Source organism: Podarcis pityusensis (assembly GCF_964106645.2).
Source record: "Podarcis pityusensis genome assembly, chromosome: 3".
Lineage (NCBI taxonomy): Eukaryota > Metazoa > Chordata > Lepidosauria > Squamata > Lacertidae > Podarcis > Podarcis pityusensis.
Window position 1 is genome coordinate 84,813,920 of NC_138026.1, and position 26,217 is coordinate 84,840,136.

Consider the following 26,217-nt stretch of genomic DNA (forward strand, 5'->3'; position numbering starts at 1 on the left):
TACATATCAGCTTGCAGCATGGCTTTAAAGGCACCACAAGGAGGAGCTGCTAAGAGCAGCCACAAGGTAATAGCACATTTTGAGTGTCTTCACATTTGAAACATGATTTTTTAAAGCATTCGCTCTTCTTGCACACTTCCCCTTCGACAGTCTAGCAGCCTGCTGCAGTTCTCATGTTGTGACTCTCCATGCACTGTGGATGAACTGCTGCTGCACCCCTCTTTGCTAGTCCAGCTGAAAAAACTCTCCCATCCCAGATGTAATGAACAGTGATTTTAACTGGAGAAATGTATTACTATGAAGCAACGCATTATTTGTATGGAGGCAGAGGAACCATGCAACTTGCAACAGCAGCAGATTAATCCAGTTTTAAAAACTTTATTGTGTTGTTTAGACAAAAAAAAAAGTTAATAAAAACACAATGAGGGAGTGCAGGAGGAAGAAGAGGTAAGGTCTCAAGCAAATAAGCCAGATATAAAAATCAAGGAGGACTTTGCTGGAAAATATTGCATAAAAGTTGCTGCTGCTTCTAGGTTGGTCTTCTAAAAAACAGGGAAGAAGAAAACCTCTCCTTAAAACATCCCAGCTGATTGCGCCATCCAGGACTTGCCACGTTACAAACAGCCGCTCCCAGGCAGCAAATAGTGGGAGGGAGGGGGCTGGGAATTTCCCCAGTTCAGAGTAAAGTTTGCATGTAAGCAACTCCTATTCCTGCCATTTGATGACCCAAATGCTTCTCTACACTTGCTGCAGCTGGTGAGAGGCAGAGTGTATAACCTCTGGGTGGAACACAACAATCATCAAAGGAGCACATACCACCACGTTACACATGTTACACATACCCCACAATCCTGAGTCCTATCACTCCGCAGGTCATGATTTCCAAACCCAGCTTTGCAGTCTCCTCATGACAGGCTGCTTAGGATCACCAAACTCGCCACTTTGAATGCAGAGAGAAACAAGACAATCTGCCTACCCACTGGCTAAAATGGACAGATCTGTTCCTCAGCAGGAGTACTGTTCAAATACTAAGAATCAGCATGCAGGAAATGTAGTCATGTGCAGCTTCTTCCAGCAGGGACAACAAAAACACAGTTCCTGGCAACTGTTATAAAGCTTATGTTCCAGATGAACAAAAGCAGTATACAATATGGGATTCCACAACACTTTATGAAGGGGGGTAGCCCTTGGAATTTCCTTGTTCTCCCTTGCTCCACAGGCAGAATTTCAAGTTGCCCGCACAGTGGTGTTTTTAGGATGGCAGTTTAGAGATAAGGCACTTGCTTGTATTAGCTAGTAAATCTGAAAGAGAACTGAAACAGAATTAGGCTTCTTTGCTTCGAGTCTGGCCTCAAGAACACCAGTTATCGTGAGGCATGAGAGAATGTCTCATTTTGTCCCCATAAGCTCAGCCTTCAAGTTCCTTCTGGCACGTCACAGAAGCAGTAGGGAGGAACTAAAGAGTTGTCTGTCCACTCTGCTTGCAAGGGTTATCCCTCCGTGGGAGGCAACAGGTGGACTAAAGGGAGAGAATGGAACAATTTGTAGTCCTGGATGTTGCAGAATTAGAAGCCTGAGTCAATCCTCAACTGGCCACTGAAGGAAAAGCAGAAGGCCTGAGCAGCAGTAGCTAGATCAGAAAGTAGCTGGTGTGCGGGAAAGAAGCATTTTAAAAACAGAAGTGACTCTGGCGGACTGGAAAGAGAAAAACCCCTATTATAGTTCCATCACAGACTTGAGGTGAATGGCGGGGGCTGGAGGAAGAAGGAAAAATGAGGGCTGACACACCACCTCTGTTGACTGTGCAGTCTTGGAAAAAATAAGTATCCTCCTAGAACTTCTGGTGTCTCCAATTTTCAACACAGCAGGCAAAGCAAACATAGAATCTGTCTATCTGGACTCTTGTCACTCAGGTAGGCGGCAACTCCATGACGCCATCAAATTAAATACACGTTTTTTTTCTCTTGCACCAGCTCCCAAAGTCCTGCGCACTATTGTAAGTGTCTGAAGAAGCACAAAAGGCTCCAATTCTGCAAGAAGGGGAATGATATACCGGTGACCAGCTCTGCTCCTATCAACCTGCAGCAACAGGATACATCTCCCAATGATGTATTCGTTCACATTTTGCAATGCTCAACTGGAGCACACAACAGGTTTGCCAGAGATCTTCAGGTCATCAAAAGGCAAGAGTGTAAGAATCTGCCAAGGCAAAAGGAGAGGAAATAGTAACATTAGCATTATAAAAGAAAAATAGGAATCTTATTCCTAGCTGTGAGGAGTCCCAACGTAATGCATTGTATCATGTCCTTCCTTGAAGAAGCTTGGGGTGGAGCGTAAGGGTTATCCCATTTTATCCTCAGTGCCATCCTGTGACACATGTTAGGCTAAGATAAGGAATGTCTTATGTCACCCAACGAGATTCATGGTTGAATGGTAACCGCAATACCTCAAGGACCGCCTCTCCCCATATGAACCAACTTTTGTCATGTATCTTTGGCGCCAGGGAAAAACATTCCTCTTCTTCCAGGCCTTCGGGCAATTAAACAATCTATGCCCTTTGAAACTGTGGGAGGTATTATTTTTGTTACTATGTTATGCATTTTTGTGTTTTATATTGTAAACTGCCCTGTGATCCTTGGATGAAGGGTGGTATAGAAATTTAATAAATAGTAATAAATAATTGAATCCCTCTCTCTTAAGCTTTTGTTTTTATTATGTATTTTCTTTCTTTATATTGTGATTTTATGCTATGAACCGCCCTGAGATCTACATGTATAGGGCGGTATACAAATGTATACAAATAATAATAATAATAATAATGCAGCACCAATACATGAGAAAAAGAGTTGTTGCCTCATCCTGACCTACATGTAGTTCTGTGCTGGCTTACATCCCTGCCTACCTGAGGGAAGGAGTTGCCAAAATTGCTCCACTGCAATGCAGCAGCTGCTGCAGTTCCTTCCACTGAAGAAGCTTCAACAGTGCAATGGCACTGGAGACATAGGAGGTAGGCTTGCCAGTTCAGCAGCTCCTCCCTGCTATATGGCCTTAAGAAGATGATGACACCTGACTAATCTGAATTGGAAATAGTCAAATCACAGGTATGGAAGGAGAGGTGCAACTGACAACGGCCAGTTGCAAAACTCCAAACCCTGTTCATAAAGCACCTTCTACTGATGGGCCAAAGCTTGAGAACTATGCCATACAACCTGCACTCCTGGCCTTGCTTCAAGAGCTTGATGGGACTTGTTCAGCTTATTCCTACAAGCCCCTAATCTAGAACAGCCAGACTCAGAAAGGTTCTCACATCATCGTTTTCATCAGCCAGGTCCTGGGCCGTCTCATCCTCCATATTCCGCAGCAAGGTGTCTGCCCCCGATTGGCAGAGGATGGCAGCAATCGCAGCGTCCTTCCTGCCTACTGCCAGGTGCAGTGGGGTGCAACCGTTGTACATCTGGGCATCCACCTGGGCCCCCATTTCAAGGAGGTGCTTCACAGCCATCTCGTCATGGTTCTCCACTGCCATGTGCAGGGGTGTCTTTCCGCTTGTGCCATCCTGGGACCATGAAAGCAGGGTGTCAGATCAGCCACTTCAGTGAGCCTCTGAAACAGAATCTTAAAGGGATGGAACACCCTCTAAACCAGGGACAACAAACCTATGGCCCTCCAGATACTGTTGGACTCAACTCCCATCAGCCTCAGCCAGCATGGTCAATAGTCTGGGATGATGGGAACTAGAGGGACATCTGTAATGTCACAGGTCAGCCAACCCTGTCCTACACTAGCACATTTCAAAGACTCAGAGAAGTGTAGAGTTGAAAGGGACGCTGAGGATCATCTAGTCTAACTCCCTGCATTACAGAAATATGCAGCTGTCCAGTACGTGGATCGAACCTGCAACCTTGGGATTATCAGCACTACGCTCTAACCAAATGAGCTATCCTGTGGCCAGGATTAGAAACTGGGCCCCGCAGCATAGAGACACACTGTTCCTAAACCTCCTCACAAATGAACATAGGAACAGGCTCAAAACATAACATGTAGTTTAAAATCTTCCTGGGATTTTAAACATTTGGGGGGATTCCAGGAACCTGCACAGATTCAGATGATCTTGGGTGGGGAATCACAGTATGGAATTTATCACTTCCCCTAATCTGTGTCCTGTTCCTGCAGCTGCAACACTGTCCAATGGTTATTCACTGTTAAAAATCTGCTCTGAATAAATCCAAATTATGTCCTGATAACAGATTTACTTTGCAACTTGTAACAAGTGGTGCAGATCAAGCAGTTCTGCAAGCCTGTGTTTTTGCAAAGCTGCAGCTTGTTAGCTCCTGTTCAGTCACCCCTGCCCACCTTTTGATACTTCGCTAGGCACTTCCTACACGTTTTCAGTATTATTCTCCCCTGCCACAATGGACAAACTTTTTCGCTTTCTGTATCTAATTGCCAGATCTTCTTGCTCGGCCTGATCGCAAAAGTACAGAGCACGTGTGGCTCTGGTGCAGCTGCCCTTGCCATACCTGAACATCGATGTCGGCTCCACTCTTCACCAACAATGCCATCAGATGCAGGTTCCCTTTCAAGGTGCTGATGTGTAGGCAAGTCAAGCCTGGAGAAGAAGACATCCCAGGAAGTTGCTACGAGGCAAGTAGCCGAACACTGGCCCCAGTGTGTCACCAGACACACACACCACCCTGATCAATCTTTACTACCTCACCTTGCCAGTTCTGGAGGTGCAAATCTTGGCGGCTTTTTCTAGCCTCCAAGGCCTTGTTGGAGATGATCCCCTGCAGCAGCAGCTGCACACACTCCAGACTCTGCTGCTCACAGGCCAAATGCAGTGCTGTGTTCCCATTGCGGTCTTGCAGCGCTGTGTTCACTCCTCTCAGGACTAGTGCTTGCACCACTCTGGACTGTTCCAGGTACACGGAGAGGTGAAGCGGGGTCTGTGAATGGGAAAGGGAGAAGGTTATTGCAAGAGAGTGACACAGGGGCTAGAGTAGAAAGGTGCAAGAGGCAGGGGCAAAACCGAGACTGGCTGTATGCTGCAATTGCATCACAAAACACACACACACAGGATTTAGGAATGGATGCGTAATTTAATATCTCAGCTTTCATGGTAGGGGGGAAGACACACATATGCAACACCTAGTGATCCTTCAAGTGTAAGCTTCATAAAATTGTAAACATTCATGGGACATCAGTACCCTTTGTATCTCCTCAACAGGATTGGCAGAAGCCAGAAATAAATAAACTAAAAGCAAACAGCTGTGTGAGTTTACTTCATTTATATAGCTTGCAGAATGCAGTCTTCTCTAGGCCAGAATTTGGATTACTCTGGTTCTTTAGATTTCTTTATAAAAATCTCAGATAGTATACACAACCTTTGGCAAAAATGAGAGGTAGTTGCTAAATTAACTTTAAAGCTCGCATGTTCTTTTCCTCAGAAAAAGTGCTCTTATTCAACTGGGGAAGCAGACTTCTGTGCACTCTGCCGATGCAGATATACATCTAAGTCCACACCCCAAAGATCATTTAGCCCCCAATAACTAATGGGGTCAAATGACTCATCCAGATGAAGGGATGTATTCCTACTCAGGGCACAAGTTGCTGCATGCAACTCAAATTGGACTGAGGCCATTGACAAGAGTAACTAGAATTAGTATTACTCATTTAATGGATTTCTGTAACATCTTTTAATGTGCATACCCTTCCAAGGTAGGTTATAACAAAAATCTATCACTAAGAAGCAACTGTCACAAATTCTCAAGGAAAACTTCCAAGACGGTCTACAAATCAGCATATGCCTGTCCACCAGATCTAGAAAAATGAGGCAAGGAGTAAGTACAGGGGGGATAAATATTATAGCCAGAGACAAATTGCCACGAGCAAGACAGAATGACCCAGATTCCCGGTTGTTTTCTTTCTTCTAGCTAGAATGGGAAAAATACTGACCTTTCCCCACAGTCTATCACATACCTGGAATAAGTCATTCTGGATCTCTAAAACCTCCACTGGCAATTGGGCAATGAAGCAGAGTGCTATTGCAGGTACACAGTGAATGACTGCCAGGTGTAGCAACCTGAAAGAGAGAAAAGAGATAGGAGTTTGTGGTGCAGGGCCCAAGTCATACCAACCTAGAATCATGAACAACACACTCCCCTTTAAGCATGTAAAACAATTGGGAAGTTACCGTATTTTTCGCTCTATAGGACGCACTTTTTCCCCTCCAAAAATTAAGGTGAAATGTGTGTGCGTCCTATGGAGCGAGTGCAGGCTCCTTGGCTTCAGCGATAGCAACGTGAAGCCTCCGAAGCGCAGAGGGAGCACTCCCTCCGCGCTCCGGAGGCTTCGCGTTGCTTTCCCTGAAGCCTGGAGAGCGAGAGGGGTCAGTGCGCACCAACCCCTCTCACTCTCCAGGCTTCAGGGATAGTCGCCTGAAGCCTTTGGAGTAGAAAAAGATAATCTGCGACAACAATAGTATGTAGCACCAGCATTAACATAAATGGCCCAATGAGAGGCAGGCCATGACTGAAGTCAGCAATCCAAGGACTGAGAACACACTCATGCAGAGACTCACTCCATCCAAAGCACATTTTTTTCAGAAGCTTCCATATAGCTAGTTCTACCTACAGTACAGCTCAGATGGCTATACCACAGACAGGCTGCACTCATGGCAGAAGTTTCACACTAGGTCAAGTCTGAAGGAAATTCTCAAAAGAATTTCTCCATGCCAGCAGCTCTTATGCAACTCCACCTGTTGAATGTTTCTACCAGAACATAAATTCATGAATCACCTCACAGATTGAGCAGGCCTTAGAAGGTTGCTGCCACCCTGCACTATCCAACTACTCCTAGCTGTTCAAAGGTACAAAGCAGGCATTCCCACCACCCTGAAACTGAAAGTAGGGTTTTGAATGTGTTTGAAAATAAATACGGGATGCATGCACAAAACCTCATTCCAACAAAATGAAGAAGCAACTATTTCAGTTAACAAGGCTACTAAATCTATATCGTAATCACAACTTGACATCATTTATACATCCCTCCTTTTTTTCTTTTTTCCCCTCTAGCGTATAGAAGCTAGGATGCAAGAGATAAACTTACCGTATTTTTTGCCCTATAGGACGCACTTTTTCCTCTCCAAAAATGAAGGGGAAATGTGTGTGCGTCTTATGGGGCGAATGCAGGCTTTTGCTGAAGCCTGGAGAGCGAGAGGCGTCAGTGCGCACCGACCCCTCTTGCTCTCCAGGCTTCAGGAAGCTATCCGCAAGCCTCGTGCGCCCGGCAGGAGGTCCCACCAGGCGCGCAAGGCTTGCGGGTGGCAGCCTGCTCTGGGGGCTGGGGTTGGGGGAAGCTCGGGCTAGCCCTGTGCCTGGGGGGGAAATAAAAATGTTTTTCTTGATTCCCCCCCCCCAAAAAAATCTAGGTGCGTCCTATGGGTGAAAAATACGGTAGTTATATAGATCAAGGACAGAAAAGTAGCTTTCTAGTTTTCACTGCTGTGAAGTAATTGTTAAACCTGATACAGTCGTACCTTGGTTCTCAAACAGAATGCGTTCGACTCCTGAACCGTTCAAAAACCAAGGTGTGGCTTCTGATTGGCTGTAGGAGCGTCCTGCAGCCAACCGGAAACTGTGGAAGCCGCACCAGACGTTCAGCTTCTGAAAACTGTTCGAAAACCGGAACACTCACTTCTGGGTTTTGATCATTTGGGAGCCGATTTGTTCGGGAGCCAAGGTATTTGAGACTGTATATTAAACTTGCACTGGATGCTTTTCTAAAAATGATTTAAAAACCAAATGAAACAGTTTTTTAAAAATCAAGTGATTTCTCTTTTTAAAAACTGGGTATTCAATGCATTGCCCTGCCCACATTCAGAAATAATTCCAGAACAAATACAACACATCAGTCTACCAGTTTTTTAAAAAAGGGATACATTTTCAGAAATGTGTTCCAGAGGGATAGTTTGCAGCAGCAAACACAGCAAAGCATCAAATGGCACTTTATTATTGCAGAAGCTTTCATGGACTTTACGTCTTCCGAATGCCGCCTCCTCAGCCTTGTGTGTGGAAACTCAGGACAACCTCTGATGGACTGTAGTCCAGAAAAGCTTATGCTGGGGTGAGAAACTGCAACCCCTCCAGATGCTGGGGCTGAAGTCCAGATGTTCAGATGATGGAGGTGGATAGCTCAGTCGGTTAAAGCGTGGTGCTGATAATGCCAAAGATTTAAGATTGATCCCTGTATGGGACAACTGCACATTCCTGCATTGCAGGGGGTTGGACTAGATGATCCTCAGGGTCCCTTCCAACTCTACAATTCTATGATTCTATGAAACAAGCATTGCCAGTGGTCAGGGATGATGGAAACTGCAGTCCAACATTTGGAGGGCCACAGGTTCCCCGGCCTAGCTTATGCCGTAATAAAGTTTGTTCATCTTTAAAAGGGGTCACAAGACACTGCTTTTGCATAAGCATGGAACTGATCAGCGTACAATGTATTTCCAGTAAGCTAGCCGACCTATTCAAAGTTACCATGTGCTTTAAAACAAGTCTGCAATTAGAGAATCGTTTTTACTGTATTGTCGCGCAGCCCTTCTCGTTTCCAGAGCGTTTAACAAAGGGGATTTCCATAGAGGCAGAGAGAAGGGATATGGGAGGTGGTAGTGACAAGGTCATAGAGAAATCAGGAAATAAGGAGGGGGGAAAGGAAAGGAATCAGGCGCCCGTCCAAGGTACCCAAAAGCCATCACAGCAGCCCTGGCTGGGGCTGCCTAGAGGAAGCTGCCCAAGCACCATTTTACGAGGCTTCCATCTGAGAAATGGACTCTTAAGCAGAGAGAACGGACGGTCTTTGCTCCCCAAGCCAAGCAACGTATGTGGCTGAGGCACAGGCAAGGCCCCAGGGGAAGCCCAAGGTCACATGGGCATGGGGAATTTCCCTGCCCTGCCGGAGATGTGGCCACCCACAGTTGCCTCAGCAACAAGGGGAGGGAAGAGTTGAAGGAGGCTGTGCACAGCTGCTGCTGCCCATAGAGGGCTGAAGACACTGTGGGAAGAGAGAGGCTGGGTCCTTCTGAAGGTTTCTCTTCGCATTCAGTTACTTTGGTTTTATAAGGCTGCAATTCAGACACAGCCAGGGGGAGTAAAAAAGGTTGCAGCTATATAGCTTCTAAGTAAATGATGTTAGGACTGTTCTACAAGCCACCTCACGGTTCTTTATTTCATATGCAAAGTTAAATTTACATTGGTGCCAGTTTATTTCTATTTAGAGCACACCAGTAAAATTGCAGGTGACCTAGGCACTGGGAGGTTCTCTGAAAATACAGCAACAGAACAGGGAAGTTGTGTAGAAAAGTGGTAGCACGCGATGGGACAAAGGCAGATACCTAATATTAGTCATACCTGGAATAGATGAAGTGAGATCTGTGGGCATGCAATTTCCATTTATTTCCATGGGTTCATTTCAAGTATGACTTAGCCGGATATCACTCCAAATTTCCATGGATGTACCTCCTCTATTCTAGGCTCTTCCACGTCTTATAACACTGTTTTTCATTAATGTTAGCAAAAGTGGCTGACCAGAGTATGCATAGACCCCAAACATCCCACTCTCTGGGCTGATCCACTGACAAGTCGCACCTTCCATGTGGCTTCCTAAGCAAGGCAAAATTGCCCAAGACCTTACTTAAATCAGCTTTGTAATTATAAGACCACAAAGCCTTTTAAATGGCCCACCTGCCCACACATGTCCGTAGTGTCACTTGATGGTGTGAAACAAAGGTGGGGGAGAAGGAGTTTCTTAAGTTTTACATAAACTTTCCTGGCTAAAACAAATTGCCCAAAAGCAAAGCATTTTAAACAAAAAAAAAAACAAAAAAACCCCACAGCTCAGCATTCCCCACACAATTTGCAACTGGCCTCCGTATTCAGACTTTGCAAGACAGTTGGATCTGAGTTATTTAGTCCCTCAGACTTGGTAGACTCCAAATTACAACCTTAACCACTGCTTTTTGTGAAAACTAAACAGGCACCTAGATTAACACTGCAATAATTGAAGTCCCCAAACTGTTTATTCTTAAAGCAGGATGATATGAAGCACCTTAAATACAATTAGGAATACAGTGTAAAATATATGAGTGTTCCTGCATTTATTTTTCTTATGGCTAAAATCAATGTAAAAAGGAGAGGAAGTGTCTGGGGGTTTGGGGGGTGGGGAAGAGGAAAAGGAAGAGGTAGTGACAAAGGCTGAAGCCAGGCAATAGTTTTTGATAGGGGAATCTGGATTGAAGAGAGGCCTCTCTTTCCATGCCATACATGCCCCACCCCTACCTCTGGCCAAACAGGTCTGACAGGGTTTTGGAACAGTACAAAAACCTTTCAAAACCCGGCTTACCAAAGACAAAAGTGAGATGCACTGAACAAGAGAGTATCATTTTAAAAGTCATTTTTTGAGTCTTAAAAACCCTGAAAGTATTGTAGCACTATGAATTGTAGCATGAATTGTAGCAATGAATTGTAGCATAACCTTGCATGGATAACAGTGCACTTCAGATGCATCTGATGAAGTGGTCTGTAGTCTGTTAAAGTTTATGCCATACAGTGGTACCTCAGGTTACATACGCTTCAGGTTACATACGCTTCAGGTTACAGACTCCGCTAACCCAGAAATAGTGCTTCAGGTTAAGAACTTTGCTTCAGGATGAGAACAGAAATCGTGCTCCGGTGGCGCGGCAGCAGTGGGAGGTCCCATTAGCTAAAGTGGTGCTTCAGGTTAAGAACAGTTTCAGGTTAAGAACGGACCTCCGGAACGAATTAAGTACTTAACCCAAGGTACCACTGTACTAGTTAGTCTTTAAGGTTCCACAAGACTGTTTTTGCTGGGACAGACCACCTCAGCTAGCTTCTGGTTTTGGTTCTACGATTATTTTTAGAGCAAATTCCAAAGGGCCATCTGAGTTTGTCTCTAGAAGGGGACCCAGGCACACAGCCTACCCACCCCCTCCAAAACCCCCCCACCACCTAATAATGATAGTAATCTCTGCTCACCATCACATTATACAGAGAGAACTGGAAGAGATAAGAACCTAATTTGAAGCAGAAAGAACTAAAGAAAGGTTAATTAATCTACAAATGCACCATTTCATTTCAGTATTACTTGTACAGAAAATGCTGCTCAGAGGCTTTGAGAGTATTATCAATAAAGAGACAGCAAAAATTAGCAAGAGAAGTTACAGTGATGGTTTGGAATCAGACAGGACCTAAAGTCAACTGCACTAGAATCTTCTTAATCAAACATCAGCCGAAACACTCTGCTAGATGGTACCTGTGCCTGAGTGATCTCAAACTGGAAACCAGCAAAAGACTCCATTGAAATTTGCTTCCACAAACTATGTCCTGTTTGGTGCCAGATTACGAATGTTTCATTCGCTCTCATTTCCAAGGAGATCTCTCTCTCTCTCTCTCTCTCTCTCTCACACACACACACACACACACACACACAGTCAGTTTATCCTTGCAGATCTTTTACATTTTGACTTTGTGTGGCTTGAAGTTTATCTTTCTTGCTTCCTAACAAGTATGTAGCAGATAAGAACTCTCAGGAACAGGGACTTTCCAACAAGGCAATCCGGGCTGAACTTTAACCATTGCTGCTTTTATCTGACAGACTGCACAGAATTCTCTGGGGCTATTTTAACCAAGCCACTTTCCCCAAGAATTCCTCACAACAGCCAGCAAGGACAGCCAAATTCCCATTCTAGGGGGAGGCTAGGCTACCATCACAAGATACCAAGCATCAGTATCTGCTTCAATAACACTAAACTGAAATATTTATCCAAAAGTTTGCTTTACTGTCTGGATCCAAATGTAATCTGTCCAGAACGGAAGGGCACTTCCACACCATCTGGCCCCAAGTTATTCAAGCAATGTATGAAAACAAAAACCTTTGCCGTTGCACCTGTATCAATAGGTCCCCATTCCTTCATACTTTATAGCAGAAGTGGGGGTGGGACCCAAGCACATGGGTATATTATCAATTCCTTTAGGGCAGAAACCTGTCCAGCTTTGCTTCTGTAATTCTACAAGATGCCCGTTGGTGGGACAAAGCAGCAGCAGCAGCTGCTTAACTGCAACAGAGGACATGGAGTCTGTGCTATAGAATGAAGGGGTAGAATGGCATATATTACTTCAGACTACAGACTAACAATAATATTGTTCAGTTAAAAACCTTGCACATAGAAAAATCAATACAACAGGGAGTGAGCTAAGCAAGAATCTCTCACCCCAGTGTGCTAAACTTTATTTGCAAGCAGGTTTGTTTTGGAGTACATAATCACTGAAATAGGGTACCCTTCGGCTAAAAATAGCACGGCCCTGTCTACTACCTTATTTTCCTATATGGGTAGAACAAACCTGAAAGCGTGTGCTTTCTCTCTCTCTCTCTCTCTCTCTCTCTCTCACACACACACACACACACACACACACACACATTAAATAACAACCTGTCAGCTACAAGCTACTTCAAATACAGTGGTACCTCGGTTTACAAACTTAATCCATTCCAGAAGTCCGTTCTTAAACCGAAACCACTCTTAAACCGAGGTGTGCTTTCCTCCCGCCACTGGTGCCCTTCCACCATTCGGTTTCCGTTCTTAGACCGAGGTAAAGTTCGTAGACCGAGGTAAACTTCTGGTTTTGCGGAAGTTCGTAACCCGAATTGTTCGTAAACAGGGCTGTTCTTAAACAGAGGTACCACTGTAAAGCCTTAGAAGTGAATGGCCCACCAATATCAACTTGCAAGTCAACACAGAAAATGGAAGAGAGATACACCATGGGAAGCGTCACTTTTTCCAATTTCCTCCTTCAGCTCCATGTACTTTTCAATGTATGTAGGGGAGACATAACCCCTCACTCCACCTTGTGACAAAGGGAGTCGTAAGCAGGGAGGCTCAGAGGCTTTGTGGGTCCTCAAGGACGCTGTTGCCAACCCAGCCTTAGAGAGGGGCTTCCCTCCTTGACTTTTTTTGTCCTTCTGCAAACCTAGTGGGGGTTCCCCCAAGCCTTCTACTATCTCCCTTATGAGCTCAGTTGGTAGTATTTAGGCTGCAGAAGGATCCATACTCATCTCTGAACTTTGTGACTGGGAGGAGTGGTCCTTACTGTCTGCAACAGCTGGCAGAATATCAAAGCTTGTTTGGAAGCAGGGAGGAGGAAATAGGGAGTGAGCAGGATCCCCCATGGTCAGGAATGTGGCTTGAGAATGAGAGCATACACAGCCCTGAGCGTGATTCATGGAAGGACGGTGTCTACCTAGTCACAGTGAGACTAATGTGCACTTACAATAGAGGAGGAGTGGGGATATTTCAGTGTCAATGTGGGAAGTCCCTGATCATGAGGCAAGAAGGGGTGGGGGAAGGGAAGCTTCAGCTGCTGTTTACTTGGCCTGGATTTTATACAGTTCCCTCCCCACCTCACAAAACTATGCTAGGGAATAGCCCTATTTTCAGGCCCAGGCTTTAAAGCTTTAATTATCCTCTCCCAAATGTGCTGCAGTTACTAGAGAAAAGCACACAGAGGAGGAGCCCAGTTCTAATATTGGAGCCTGTTTATTTATTGTGCAAGAGCTACTTGCGCCGTTTCCTCCCTTCTTCCCATCCCCTCAGCTCAGCCTAGCAGTACACAACCCAGCTCTGACATGGTAAAAAAGGAAATACAAACCCGTCTAAACAAAACACACAAAGCACTTTGGCATTATCACCTCAGTAGCTCTCCTGCATCCTTTCTGTAAACCAGGTGCAATACTACCACTGTAATATTACGGATGGGAAACTGTGGCCCAGAGTACCATCAGCTGAATATATATGATGAGACTGGGACCAGGCCTTCCTGCATAACATGGTCCATGCATTCCTTTGGGTCCCTACCTGTGCCTTTTAGCAAACCTCTAACACACAACACTCAGCCTGGATAGCTCAGTTGGCTAGAGTGTGCTGCTGACAATGCCAAGGTCGCAAGTTTGATTCCCATATGGAACAGCTGCATATCCCTGCATTGCAGGGGTTTGGACTACATGATCCTCAGGGTCCCTTCCAACTCTACAATTCTGTGATTCTATGTCACTATTCACAGTTCAGACAAAGAAGATGCCTTTAAAACAGCTTCCCAGTGCTTCCCATTGAACCATGTATGGTACAGCAGAGGACTCTGGGGGCAAAACTGGTCATTCCTTCTCCAAGCCAGTCAGGAGCTGATGGGAGATCAATAGAAGGTCTGGGAATTAAAAGAACTGATTCAGGACCTATGTCCTCACTCTGTTTATAACCCAAGAAGCTACCACTTACTAAATCAGATTAGCACAATATTGCATGTCTTCCCCTGGAGTAAGCTTCAGGTTTGTGGGATCTACTTCTTTTGTTCGCTTTAGTGTTGAAATAAAAACCTCCAAGAGCCACCAGCTTTGTACAAAAGGCATGCACTTAGGGAATTCTGAGCCCAGGAATTTGCTTTGGGGAGCATAAGTGAAGAGAACACAGTCTGCTCACACAAAAAACCATTCCTGCTTACTCCAAGTGCTTTTTTATTCCAGCACTATAATTTTAGGGTGCAGAGTCATTTTGTTGCTGCAGTTGAGAATCAGAAATCCTTGCTGATCTACTGCAAATCACCCAGAGATTTGCCTTCTACTTACCCCAAAACACCCCCAGGGTCTCGAGCAGAGGAGCAGCCTTTTCTCATCTTCTGAACTTTCTATGTGGAAATGCCAGGGACCTTCTGCATCCAACCCATATGCTCCACTGCTAAGCAACAGTCCCTCCCCAAATAAGTTCTGCTTTGTTGACTTAAGAGCATATGTTACAAACTTTTATAATAAGCATCAGAAACTGAATACAAGGAATGACACTATTCATCCATTACCACTTCGCTCTGGTGCTCCCCCCCCCCCTTAGGAAGTAAGATGGGAAATGCATGCAACTGAACCATTTATCCAATAATTGGATAAATGAAAGGGAAGGGAAAGGAAAGGGGGGGGGCTAAGAAACTGAAACAAATATAAACACTGTTGATACCAAGAAGCCAATAGACTCTCCAGGAAAATAAAAGAGGGGAATTCCACACTTGTCCAGTGCATATTTTTTTAACTGTCTTAACTGACCTCTTTTACCAATAAAAACTGTCCGACAGTAACCTTTTTACAATACTGTGGTATCAATACACATCTCTCTCTCTCTCTCCCTAATCAACACTTTCCTCCCTGCTATTCCAGTTTCTCAGCCTCCTTGCAGTATTATATACCTGGCTAATTAACTGTGTCTGGTGGCCTGATGTTACCAAGGTAGCAGCTGTAGATTTTAGAGCATGGGTATCCTAAAGGTGAGGAACGGGAGTTGCTCTTGCCCACAGGGACAAAGACCTGTTTTGGAAATATGCACTTTTCCTAAAAATGTACAAACACCAAACTGAGCTATTTCAACCCTCTCTATTTCAAACCTCTTTGGATTTCCATAACTGCTCCCGCCAACCCTTATCATATTGTGGAATTTTCCCATCAGTTTCAGGAAACAAAGATCACACGAGAGACTCCTGCAGGAAGGACTATAAAGGATAAAGGGACATTTGTGAAGAGTGCCCTGGGCCTTTCAACACTGACGGGGGAAATCTATGAACAGAAGCCCTTCCTTACAAAGAGGAAGCCAAAGGCAACACCAGTGAAAATATAATGTCACAGACTTCAGAGGCTTTTCAGTATTAAGACTGAAGCCACATCTTGTCTGCTGCTCTTTTTTTAAAGGAAGACCCATCTGGGATCATAGGTGAAAGCCTTCTTGTGCAATAAGCTCACATTGCTGTGTAATTTAAGATGCACAGAGGTTAATTGAACTAAAAGTGCGCACACCAAATCTACAAAGGCAGCAAATTCAAAATTGAGGAATTTTGTGATAGTGTTGGGTCTCACTCAGTGGAATACATCCTAAAAGCTTCCAGGGGCACTAGCTACTAATCCAAGGTAAACAAAGTATTAGACAGTACAATTTTCCTCATTTAAGGAAAATTGGGATTGGCACCATATAAGCAATAGGGAGTCTTCAGCACACAGGCAGAAGATGTAGTTTTTCCTAAGTCATACTCATTTGTCTATCACCTGTGGTCTTATGATGCATGTGACAGATAAACCTGAAGGGTGAAACTGAACAGAAATCATTCTTCTTTTCCACCCTCAGGTAGAGCTCAGTGCTTGTCAAATTTGGCGCCTTTATTTGTTGCCCTGCACAACAGAGCCTAATAGTGCACTCCCAATCTTTCCTTTGCAGATGACTATGGCCAATTGGGTTTCTTCTAATCAATGGCAAATCCAATCACTGGAAAGGGAATGACAAATGTGCACATCTGCATATGAGGAAGAGCTAAAGTATTTGGATACAAGTCCTGCCAAGATTCCTCATTCACTCAGGTACCTTTTTCTACACAGGAAACAAGAGTGAAAGATGGTGACTTTCCCCAAGACTGACAAACTGGATCAGTGCCAGAGGTAGCACATAAATCTAGGCTTCCCAAGGTCTATCCAGGTAACTCAAAACTGCTGTGTAGCTAGATAGCTGGAGAATTCACAGAATCCTTAACATTATGCATCCCTACATGTTATTACTTGCCCCAGCATCTTACCTTGCATACATGCCAATTAGACTGGCACATTTTGGCTGGGCAATGTTCCCATGAACTAGTGCCTCACTGGCATCGATTCATTTCCCAGATGCTTGGGAATGCCAGGTTGCTGAATGGTAACAGTTGTTAATGTTTGCTTTCTTCTATAGCAAGCCAAGGAGGTACTTGCAACAGAAGAATGCAAAATTGCTCCACCACAACCTGCTGGTCTAGTGGAAATAATGAAAAGTCATGATAGTTTATTCCACTGGCAGGAGGGCAGGGGGCACTAATAAAACTTTGTCACAGAAGTGACTGGGGGAAGGGGGAGATTGCATGTTCTAGCAAGTGCTGTCTTTGTAATAAAAACATTTCTAGATAGCAGAACAAATTGCCCTTGGTCTCGGCTTATTTTTAAAAATCCCAAACAGTTTAAGCCCTGGACATATTTGAGACCCACACCTAAAACTCCACCTATGAGATGCCAGCACTCAAAATACCTCATGTAATCTGGAATTCCCGTCTACCTGGAGTTAAGCGAGTGATCATTCATTTGCTGTAGCAGATTCTACCATGGAAGCTTGCTCTTCCCAACCCTCCATTACTCTCCATTCCTCCCTTCTCACCATTACAAACTGCTAGAAAATATTTCCTAGGCCTGGTCTACACATTAACAGAATAAGGTGGAAGTAAGGTGGTAGAATGGAATGTTTCGCTTCTGGCTGCAAATGGGAACCATAAATTTGAACCCTTCTGTATGGGTAAATCCCATGCAAAATAGAAAATTAACAAATCAGGGAAAGTACCTTCCTCCCTGTGCAAGATGGTTAAATTGCAAAGTGTTCCGCACCTGTACTGACTGTACCATTACAGGTTTCTACTGCCTGTATAGATCAGGCTTCATTTAAGTGCATTTTAGAGATGTCATGATTAGTTTTCAGTCAGTATCTTCTCTTCCCTTCTAAAATGTGTGCTTTAATATTTTATGGCACTGTTGGAATTACAGTGGTACCTCGGGTTACAGACGCTTCAGGTTACAGACTCCGCTAACCGAGAAATAGTACCTCGGGTTAAGAACTTTGCTTCAGGATGAGAACAGAAATTGTGCGGTGGCAACAGGAAGCTCCATTAGCTAAAGTAGTACCTCAGTTTAAGAACAGTTTCAGGTTAAGAACGGACCTCCGGAACGAATTAAGTTCTTAACCCGAGGTACCACTGTAGTAAGTTATGTTTTGTAAAGCAAACTGAGTATGAGTTGCCAATGGTGCTAAAAAAATAAGACTTGGATGGGCAGTAACATCTGATATCCACAGACGTCAGCTTCTGTGTATTGAGAACTTGGCGCATGCTCCTTCCAGCTCAACTTCTAAAATCCATGGGTGACAGAAATGAAGCATGAATGCCCAATGTAATTTCCATTTAATTTAGTACAGTCAGTTCCAATGTGTACACACCCTGAAGCCAAAAGTTGAGTCAACACATTTAAAAATCTAAAAAAGAACAGTCATCATGAAATTCTTCACCTTGTGGTTTTTGAGCCATTTGTGTAAGTGATATCAGCCATGGTGCTAGAAGCATCTTTGGAATGAAAGCAGAGATTCAGAATCTCCCATTCACAGGACATGCACACTCACTGTGGACTAGAAGATGAGACTCAAGATATCGGAATGAAACATTAGCCCTTGCAAAGTCTTATTAGACTATTCAGTCTGTATTACAGCGATTCTTACGCAATGGGAGTTTGGATCCTCTTCTTCTAAAGCATCCAAGAAGATTTCTGGAAGTATTCATCTTAAGAGAGTCCCTCTGCTTTAACATCTCCTTGCATAAATTAGATATGCATTACAAGTTTCCCCATTCCACTCCCTCCTCCAATCACAGAAGAGCTACACACTTGCATTAAGAATACTTGCGCAGCCTCCTGCATAGGCAATGAGCTAATTCAACTGTGCAAGAACTTCTGGGGGTGGGGGAATTCTTATGATCTCTCCATCCCTTCATGCATTAAAAGCATGTGCAAGGGGGTTGTGCTGCCCACCCTAATCAATACACACGCTTGGCAGCTTCGCTTGTACTTGCACACGGCCTCTTCCGAGATCTGCATAAGGCTCCTCCACACGAGAGCATATCCAGATTGGCCCAGGAGTCTCTTCACACAAAGGCAGCACAGGGGGCATGGCAGGTGGCAGAAGAGCTGGGCTAGCCAGCACAACTCCTTCGTGCATGCTTTCCATTTGGAAGAGGGATAATGCAAACTTCCTTTATGTCTCTCATATACGCTAAGCCTCCAGCTGTCACCTGGTCTATGCCAAGTGCCTTCTAACTGCATCTATTACAAAACTCAGCATCTTTTTTTTCCACTGAAAGATTACAAATTCTAAAACAACCCAACATCTGCATGGTAATCATTTCCACTTGTACCACGTAAGACTAATTTAGGATTAATGTGGAGAAGCACTGTGAATTCTCTGAAGATAATAACAATTCTCTCAAATCTAAACACGTCACAGGGGAGCAAATCTCTTTTCTATATTTTATTATAAAATTTTATTAATTTTATTCCATATTACATCACAATGCAAATATACCAAAGCCTTTACCACATCATCCCCATCCCCATCCCCACATATATTTATCATTTAAATCCTCAATCAAACATAATATTCTTTTGTCCCTCCCCCCGCTTCCCTCCGCCCCCACTCAATTTTCTCTACATTCTGAGATTACATTTATCTTTGCATTCTACAGACTTCTCAATTTATCTATGTATTCTTATTGTCCTTCCTTACTAACTTACATTCACTCAAATACTTTACATTTCTAATCTAGGCATATTAGCATATCTTTTTTTGAGCAATATTTTTCCATATATTCATCAAAACATTTCCACTCCTTTTTTAATTTTTGATTCAATTGAATTCTTGTAATAGCTGTTAGGTTTTGCCAAAGCTAAGTATTCATTTAATTTACAAATCCATTCCTCCCTTGAAGGTAGAGTTTGTGATTTCCATTTAGCAGCAATCACTACTCTAGCTGCTGTGCTTGCATATAAGAAGATTCTAACCCCCCCCCCCCGTACCTCTTCCCCTATCAATCCAAGGAGATGTATCTCTGGTTTTTTAATTATTGATATTTTCAGCATCTTCTTTAATTCTTCATGTATTACTGTCCAGAATTTCTTAATTTACTCACACCTCCACCACATATGTATTGTTGTTCCTATTTCTTTACCACATCTCCAACAAAGGTTAGATTTCAATTTATATATCTTTGCCAACTTAGCTGGTATTGGATACCACCTGTGGAAAATCTTAACAAAATTTTCTTTGTGTCTGAGGCGGTAAATCAAATATCTTCTTGCCAGAGTTTTGGGGAGCAAGTCTCTTAACTGATGCTTCAGCAGTGCTACCGGTAGCTTGTTATCAGTTGATTAGGCCTGCCTTGGTTCTTATTTATTTATTTATACTTCATAAAGTTTATATGCTGCTTGAGTGTAGGAAAACCTCAGAGCAGTTTACAAAAGATAAAACAGTAAAAATAAATAAATCCCAGAATAAATCCCAACCATACTTTAAAACATACAAGAGTTAAAATACTAAAACAAACTAAAATCACCACATATTTCCACGCTTGTCTAAACCAGAATGTTTTTTTGCAGGTGCCGAAACAGTTAAGACCAATTACCATAAGATCCTTCTTTTTGAGGATGCACATATATGGGATAGCTCACCTGGTACTGCATGAGACTCTTAATCTCAGGGTTGTTGGTTTGAGCCCCACATTGGACAAAAGATTGCTGCATTCCAGAGGGTTGGACTAGATGACCCTTGGGGTCCCTTCCAACTCTATGATTCTGTTGCAGCAGGCACCTCTTAGAAGAGGCATTTCCTCCTGTGTGAAAGTGGAGGGCATGCATGCTATCTGCAAGATTTTCGTAAGTACTCATACTAAAAACAACGTAATTTTAAAAATAAAGTGCATTGCACAAATTATTCTGAGATGCCTCTTTGGTTGATTAACACAGCAGCTTTGATTAAGCCAATCTAGATCAGTAAAAGGCTACAGCTCTACTGCACAAAGCTATTGTCCTCCTTTGTTCAAGGCTAAATTTGAGCAAGCCACAAGAGCCACATGTTCCAGGCCAGGCAGGAAAGCCTAAGCAGTTTTTTAAACTATTGCTTACCTACAGGCACCACCACATGAAGAGCAAACATCCCCAACCCAACCCCTATCAGGACAAGCTTTAAATATACTCAATGACCTTCCAAGTCTCTGTTCTACAAACCTCAGTCTAGAAGTCACCAACACGTGATTTCCCAACAGTCAGTAGAGAGTATGGTACTTAACCACATGCCACAGTTAGGCTTCCCTGCCGTCGCCTACTCCCACTAGAGACCACATGCATATTCGGTCCTATCAAAATAGATACAACTGTTTCCATACAGTAAAAAAAAGGTCATTGTCGTCTCATTGCCACTCAGGTTGGGGAATCCTGTGCCTCACTAGACCAAGCAGCTACAAGGCAAAACAAAATGGCAGCCACACACAAATGAAATTGGTCAGTATTCCACTGCCAGATTAGAAGACTTCCTCACAGTGGAATTTCATTCCCTATCAGTGGGGACTAGAGGTCACCATTATCTTTTTCACAGCAGTCTTTCTCCTCACACTGTGTAACTAAGCATCCTCTAGCAGTAGGGAGTGGGGAACCTTAGGCACTCCAGACTCTGTTAAGAATACAATTCTCATCATCTTTGACCATGGGTCATGCTGGCTTTGGCTGACAGGAGTTGTAACCCAACAACTTGTGGGAGGGCCGCAGGTTTCCCATCCTGGTCTTGTGGACGTCTCACCTTGAGTCATGAGGATCTTCACTGCCTTGCACTTGCAAACAGAACTCTCCATGTATTAAGAGTCCTATCCAACACAAAAAGGGTTCTGTGCTGAACAAAAAAGAACGGAACCATTATCCTGCTTCAAGAATGTCTGGAGTAAGATTTTGAAGGTCTCAAGTTTTAAAGGAGTTTTAACTAGCTTTAGTAAACCACCAACATCCACTGGGGTGGCCTGGACTACAGCAGGAATATATGTAAACCGCTTCAAGACTGATTCAATAGTTTCATTTCTAGGAAATGTGGATGAAATGGGCCCAGAAAACCCTCCAAGAATTCTGGATTCAGGAAAAAGAATAAGGTTGCCATATGTCCAGAATTTTCCAGACATACCTGGAATACTCCAGTCAGAAGGAGTGTTTGGGTGGAAATCGTCAAAATGCCTTGGAAAATCCGGACGTGTGGCAACCCATGTCAGCAGTGGCAACAACTTTTGTGTCCGGATTTTCACTTGTTGAAATATGGCAACCCTATACAAAGATCCATTTAAGTCCCCTTTGCGGGTCTACTGTGGAATGTACTACAATTGCAGAATTCAGAACACCTGGACAAAGAGGGATCGAGGCGAGAAGAAGAATGGGTGTGTGACTGGAGAGCAAACGTGTAGAAAAACTTGGAGAACAGCATGAAGACCTGGTTAAAATAAAGTAGCATAGGAGGGAAGGGGGGAGGAATTAACAAACAAAAAACGCAAGAGAGTAGCTACATGTTGAATTTGAAGCTGAACAAATGCACATACTCCACTGAAAAGTGCTGTACAGAAGGAATAGGAAAATTCTATTCCATGATGGACAATTCACACATGGAAGACATCACTTGATGTCCCTGTGTAAACCAACACTGAGCATGTTGTTTTTGGTACAACAGACCAACATAGCTCCAACAAACACACATGCAATTTGGAATGATTAAAAAACACCAATCCAATTTAGAACCATCTCCATTCTCACTATGGCAGCTGTTAAAAAAAAAAACAGGAAGCAGAAATCTGAAGCCACAAACTTCTGTTCTTTCATCACTAGAACTGTTACAAGGAAGTGATATTGTTCAGTGGAGATTGCTGAGAAACTGTGAATAAAGTAATTCCCACTCTGCCACTTAGGATGCTCTCAGCCAAAGGGAACATTGTTGGCCAGCTATTGCCCAGAGTGGCTGGGCAACCCAGTCAGATAGGAGGGGAATAAATAATAAAATTACTACTGTTGTTCTTCTTTTGAGTAAAACAAAGCAACAAGTTCAAATAGATCATTCCATATGGCATCAGGTGTTGTCACTGCCTTGACTCCTGGAGGGGACACCTCTCACTGCTTCTACCCAAGCCTCCAAACTAGGAGAGGTGTGGAAGCACTTGCAAAATAAGATGCATCTTCTTGTTTCCCCATCCCCACTACAAACAATTGATTAGGTTAGAGACTTCCCCCACCATCTAATTTCAAACTTAGCATTTCCCCACTCCATAGCTATAGACTTATCTAGGAGGTAGGAGAACCGATCAACAATAACCAGGCAAGATGGCAGCAGGCCTATGTTTGAAAACTGCAGGTTCCTGACAAACGCAGAGCTGGAGTGGCTCCGGTGGCATGGCAGAAGCAGGAGGCCCCAGTAGTTAAAGTGGTGCTTCAGGTTAAGAACAGTTTCAGGTTAAGTACGGACCTCTGGAACGAATTAAGTACTTAACCCGAGGTACCACTGTACTTTTCATGTTGTGTCCAAAGGCAAAAGCAACACAGGGGGATAGAAAGGTGACTTGAGAGAAAAAGGATGCATGGATGAGGGTTCAGCAGCTACTGCACCACTAGCAGCCACTCATTCTACACCAAGCTGTCCCCCATGCTGCCATTTTAATCTGTTCAACACACAGGTCACACTGCCATAGTGTCTATAGTTAGCCCAGTCATGCCAGAATGGAAACTGGAAACATCCAGCTGGAAAAAGCAGAAACAGCTCATCTCATCAGAGATGCAGGATCAGGAGGAAGTTAGGAGGCCACAGACGGTGTATTGGTTATGGTAAACCAAGAGCAGAGAGCCAAGCTTATTACTTCCTGCTTGATATGAAACCCCCACTCTCCAAATGTACATACAGGATTACATTTTACCCGCACAAAGCCCCCAAGAGCGAACCTAAAAGCTCCGGAAAAGCATGTCTCAGATCAGAGCCCCAAGAGAAACTAGCACTACTACATCACAGAAGTCATGTGGGCTTGAGATGTTTGCCTTTCGCACTACTAAGTCATCAAACTTGCCTCTACTCTACAAAGGCAGCTATAAAAAGCATAAATGGCTTAGAGGTCATGGAAAACTTAATGGATGCCCCAATTTCACCACTTCTTTTTTTTAAGGCAAGAACAACTTGCTTAGAAGGAGACTCCCAGCAAGCATCCCCATGCTAGGTTGGTTGTGCAATTGGAAATGCGAACTATTACTTCCCAAAACTCCATGGATCTTTCAGCCAAAGAGCCAAGTTGATATGAGGGGGCTGGATTTGGAGTCAATACCTTTTAGAGTGCCTTGGCAACTCATTCTGAGCCTCTTGCTCTTTCCACATGCCTACTCCACAGGTTCGTTGTGCAGATGAAGCCATAAAAGATCAGGGATCATTGCACCAATGATCACAGCAGAGTTTGTATGGTCAATCTATTTTCCAATGAACAAATAAGGAACGGAGCAAGTCCCATGGAAAAATAAAACTGATACTAAAACTGCTGCCAAACATGTTTGCAGAAGGTTGTGAGGGAAGGAACAGAAAGAGGTGCCAAAATAACCCCCCCTCCTCCATTCAACCCCAACTAGTCCCACACTACATTTAAGGAATTTCAGAGAAACCTTTGCCAGCTGCCTTCATCATATGCTTATTGACAAAACACGCTTTTTGAAGCCATACAGCTGGATCTGAAGGGCTACCCCATATCTGCAGACAAGAAGGTCCCATATAAACAATGGGCTGCTTTTATTTCTGATGGCACTTTTTAGGCTGCGTCTAGACAGAGGCCGAATACTGCAAACTGGACGTTTACACCACGATTTTGTCCAGAAACGGAATGTATTGGCAGGTGAGGAGGATGAGAGAAATACGGTACATTATTTTGATTGCAGCAACGCTACATGTAAGCTGCAAAAAAAAAACCCAAAACCAAACTTGTATGCATGAAGATCAGCGATACCACAACACCCTTGTGTCGGGAAGCACCCTTAAGGTGTTCCTTGAGTTTGGAAATGTTGACTGATCTAGTAACGTCACCCCTCCACCCACACGCGACTCCCTCTAGTAGTTTCCCCGTATTCCCCAGAGTGCAGAAAGCACGCGCGCAGGTGTCTTGCCTCCGTGTGCACGCGCTCGTTCGCACTTTGTTTGATGTTCAGCAGACGCCCCCACTCGCCCAACCTGCCCCACCCGCGCGCCGACTTTCAAGTCTCCTGTCTCCCACGGACTGAAACAAGCACGTGAGAACGAGCTGGGGCCACTCACGTGTCTCCGTCCTCCGAGACGAAAGCGAACGTCTCCAGCAGCAGCTGCTGCCGGACCCTTTCGGCCTCTTCCTCCTCTTCCTCTTCGCCAGGGTGCCGAGGGGTCTCTCCCAGCCCCGCCAAAGACTCGACAAGCGAGGAAGAGCCGTAGCTGGAATCGAGCCGCTCGTCCGGCTCCGACGCCGAACCCTCCTTGCCTGCGGCAGCGTCCGGGAAATCGGCAGCCTTGTCCGAGCGGACCCCTCGGGCTGCCGGCGACCGGGGCTCGCCTTCGGGCAGCTGGCCCTGCAGGGAGCGGATGGAGCCGAGGCCGGAGTCGCACTGCCCTTCTTCCAGGTAGACGCCGCCTTCCACCTGCACGTCCTTCTTGCCATCGCAGCAGCTCCGGGTTTCCGACATGGTGGCGGCGGCGACGGCGGCGCAGGCAGCAGGAGGGGCGTCGAGGCGCGAGGCAAAGCGGAGCTCGGGGCCCTGGCGGCGCCTAAAGGCTGGAGCAGAGCCGCGTCCCAGGAAACCCCGGCGGGAGGAAGCGCGGAGGGCGCATAGCCGAGCAGGAGAGGGCGATGCGGCGCGCGTGAAAGAGCCGCGGGGCCAGCAGCCCCGACGCTTAACCAGCCTGACTCCGCCCACCTCCGCCGGAGCCAAGCCCGCCTCCGAGGGAACAGGCGCCGCCTAGCGGCAAGACGGTGAACATGAATACACCCTCCGCACGCCCCGATGCGCATACAGTACAGCCAAGCGACGCACACGTGTCCGCGCATGTACGTGTGAAAGGAGCCCTGGGTAGACTTTGCACTGCCCGCACACTAAAGCAACGCCGAAGCCCCTATTCGGGATTTTGAACCCACGGACACTAGAAACGTGGAAGGAATAAGAGATCGCGCAAGCTAGGGTCGCACATGGCCCCACCCCTGGTTGCCGGGGTTTTCTGTATCAGTTTGAAGGAGGGGGCTATGCAAATGAATAGGACCATATTATGCGGGAAGAGTCAGGGTATATAGATGCGAAAGAGGACTGACTTCTTGCACCTTTAGTAGCTTGGATTGAGTCAGACCAACGGTCTATCTAGCTGAGTACTGTTTCTACATTTGACTGGCGGCGGCTGTCTAAGGTCTCAGGCAAGGGCTCCCCAGTCCTACTTGGTGATGCTGGGGATTGAACTCAGGACGTTGTGCATGCAAAGGAGATGCTCTAGTCTAGCTGAGCTTAGGCCTT

General features: G+C 44.8%; 1 protein-coding gene across 1 annotated transcript; it reads right to left on the reverse strand.

Annotated features, from left to right (window-relative positions):
* Positions 1–362: 362 nt before the first annotated feature.
* On the reverse strand, positions 363–25,573 carry NFKBIE (NFKB inhibitor epsilon). The gene is made up of 6 exons (XM_081000257.1): positions 25,004–25,573; positions 5,980–6,082; positions 4,718–4,946; positions 4,521–4,609; positions 3,308–3,556; positions 363–2,199 (listed from the first exon to the last, which is right to left on the reverse strand). The coding sequence occupies exons 1-6, from the start codon at positions 25,399–25,401 to the stop codon at positions 2,134–2,136; spliced, it is 1,134 nt and encodes a 377-aa protein (XP_080856383.1). The 5' UTR covers positions 25,402–25,573; the 3' UTR covers positions 363–2,133.
* Positions 25,574–26,217: the final 644 nt, after the last annotated feature.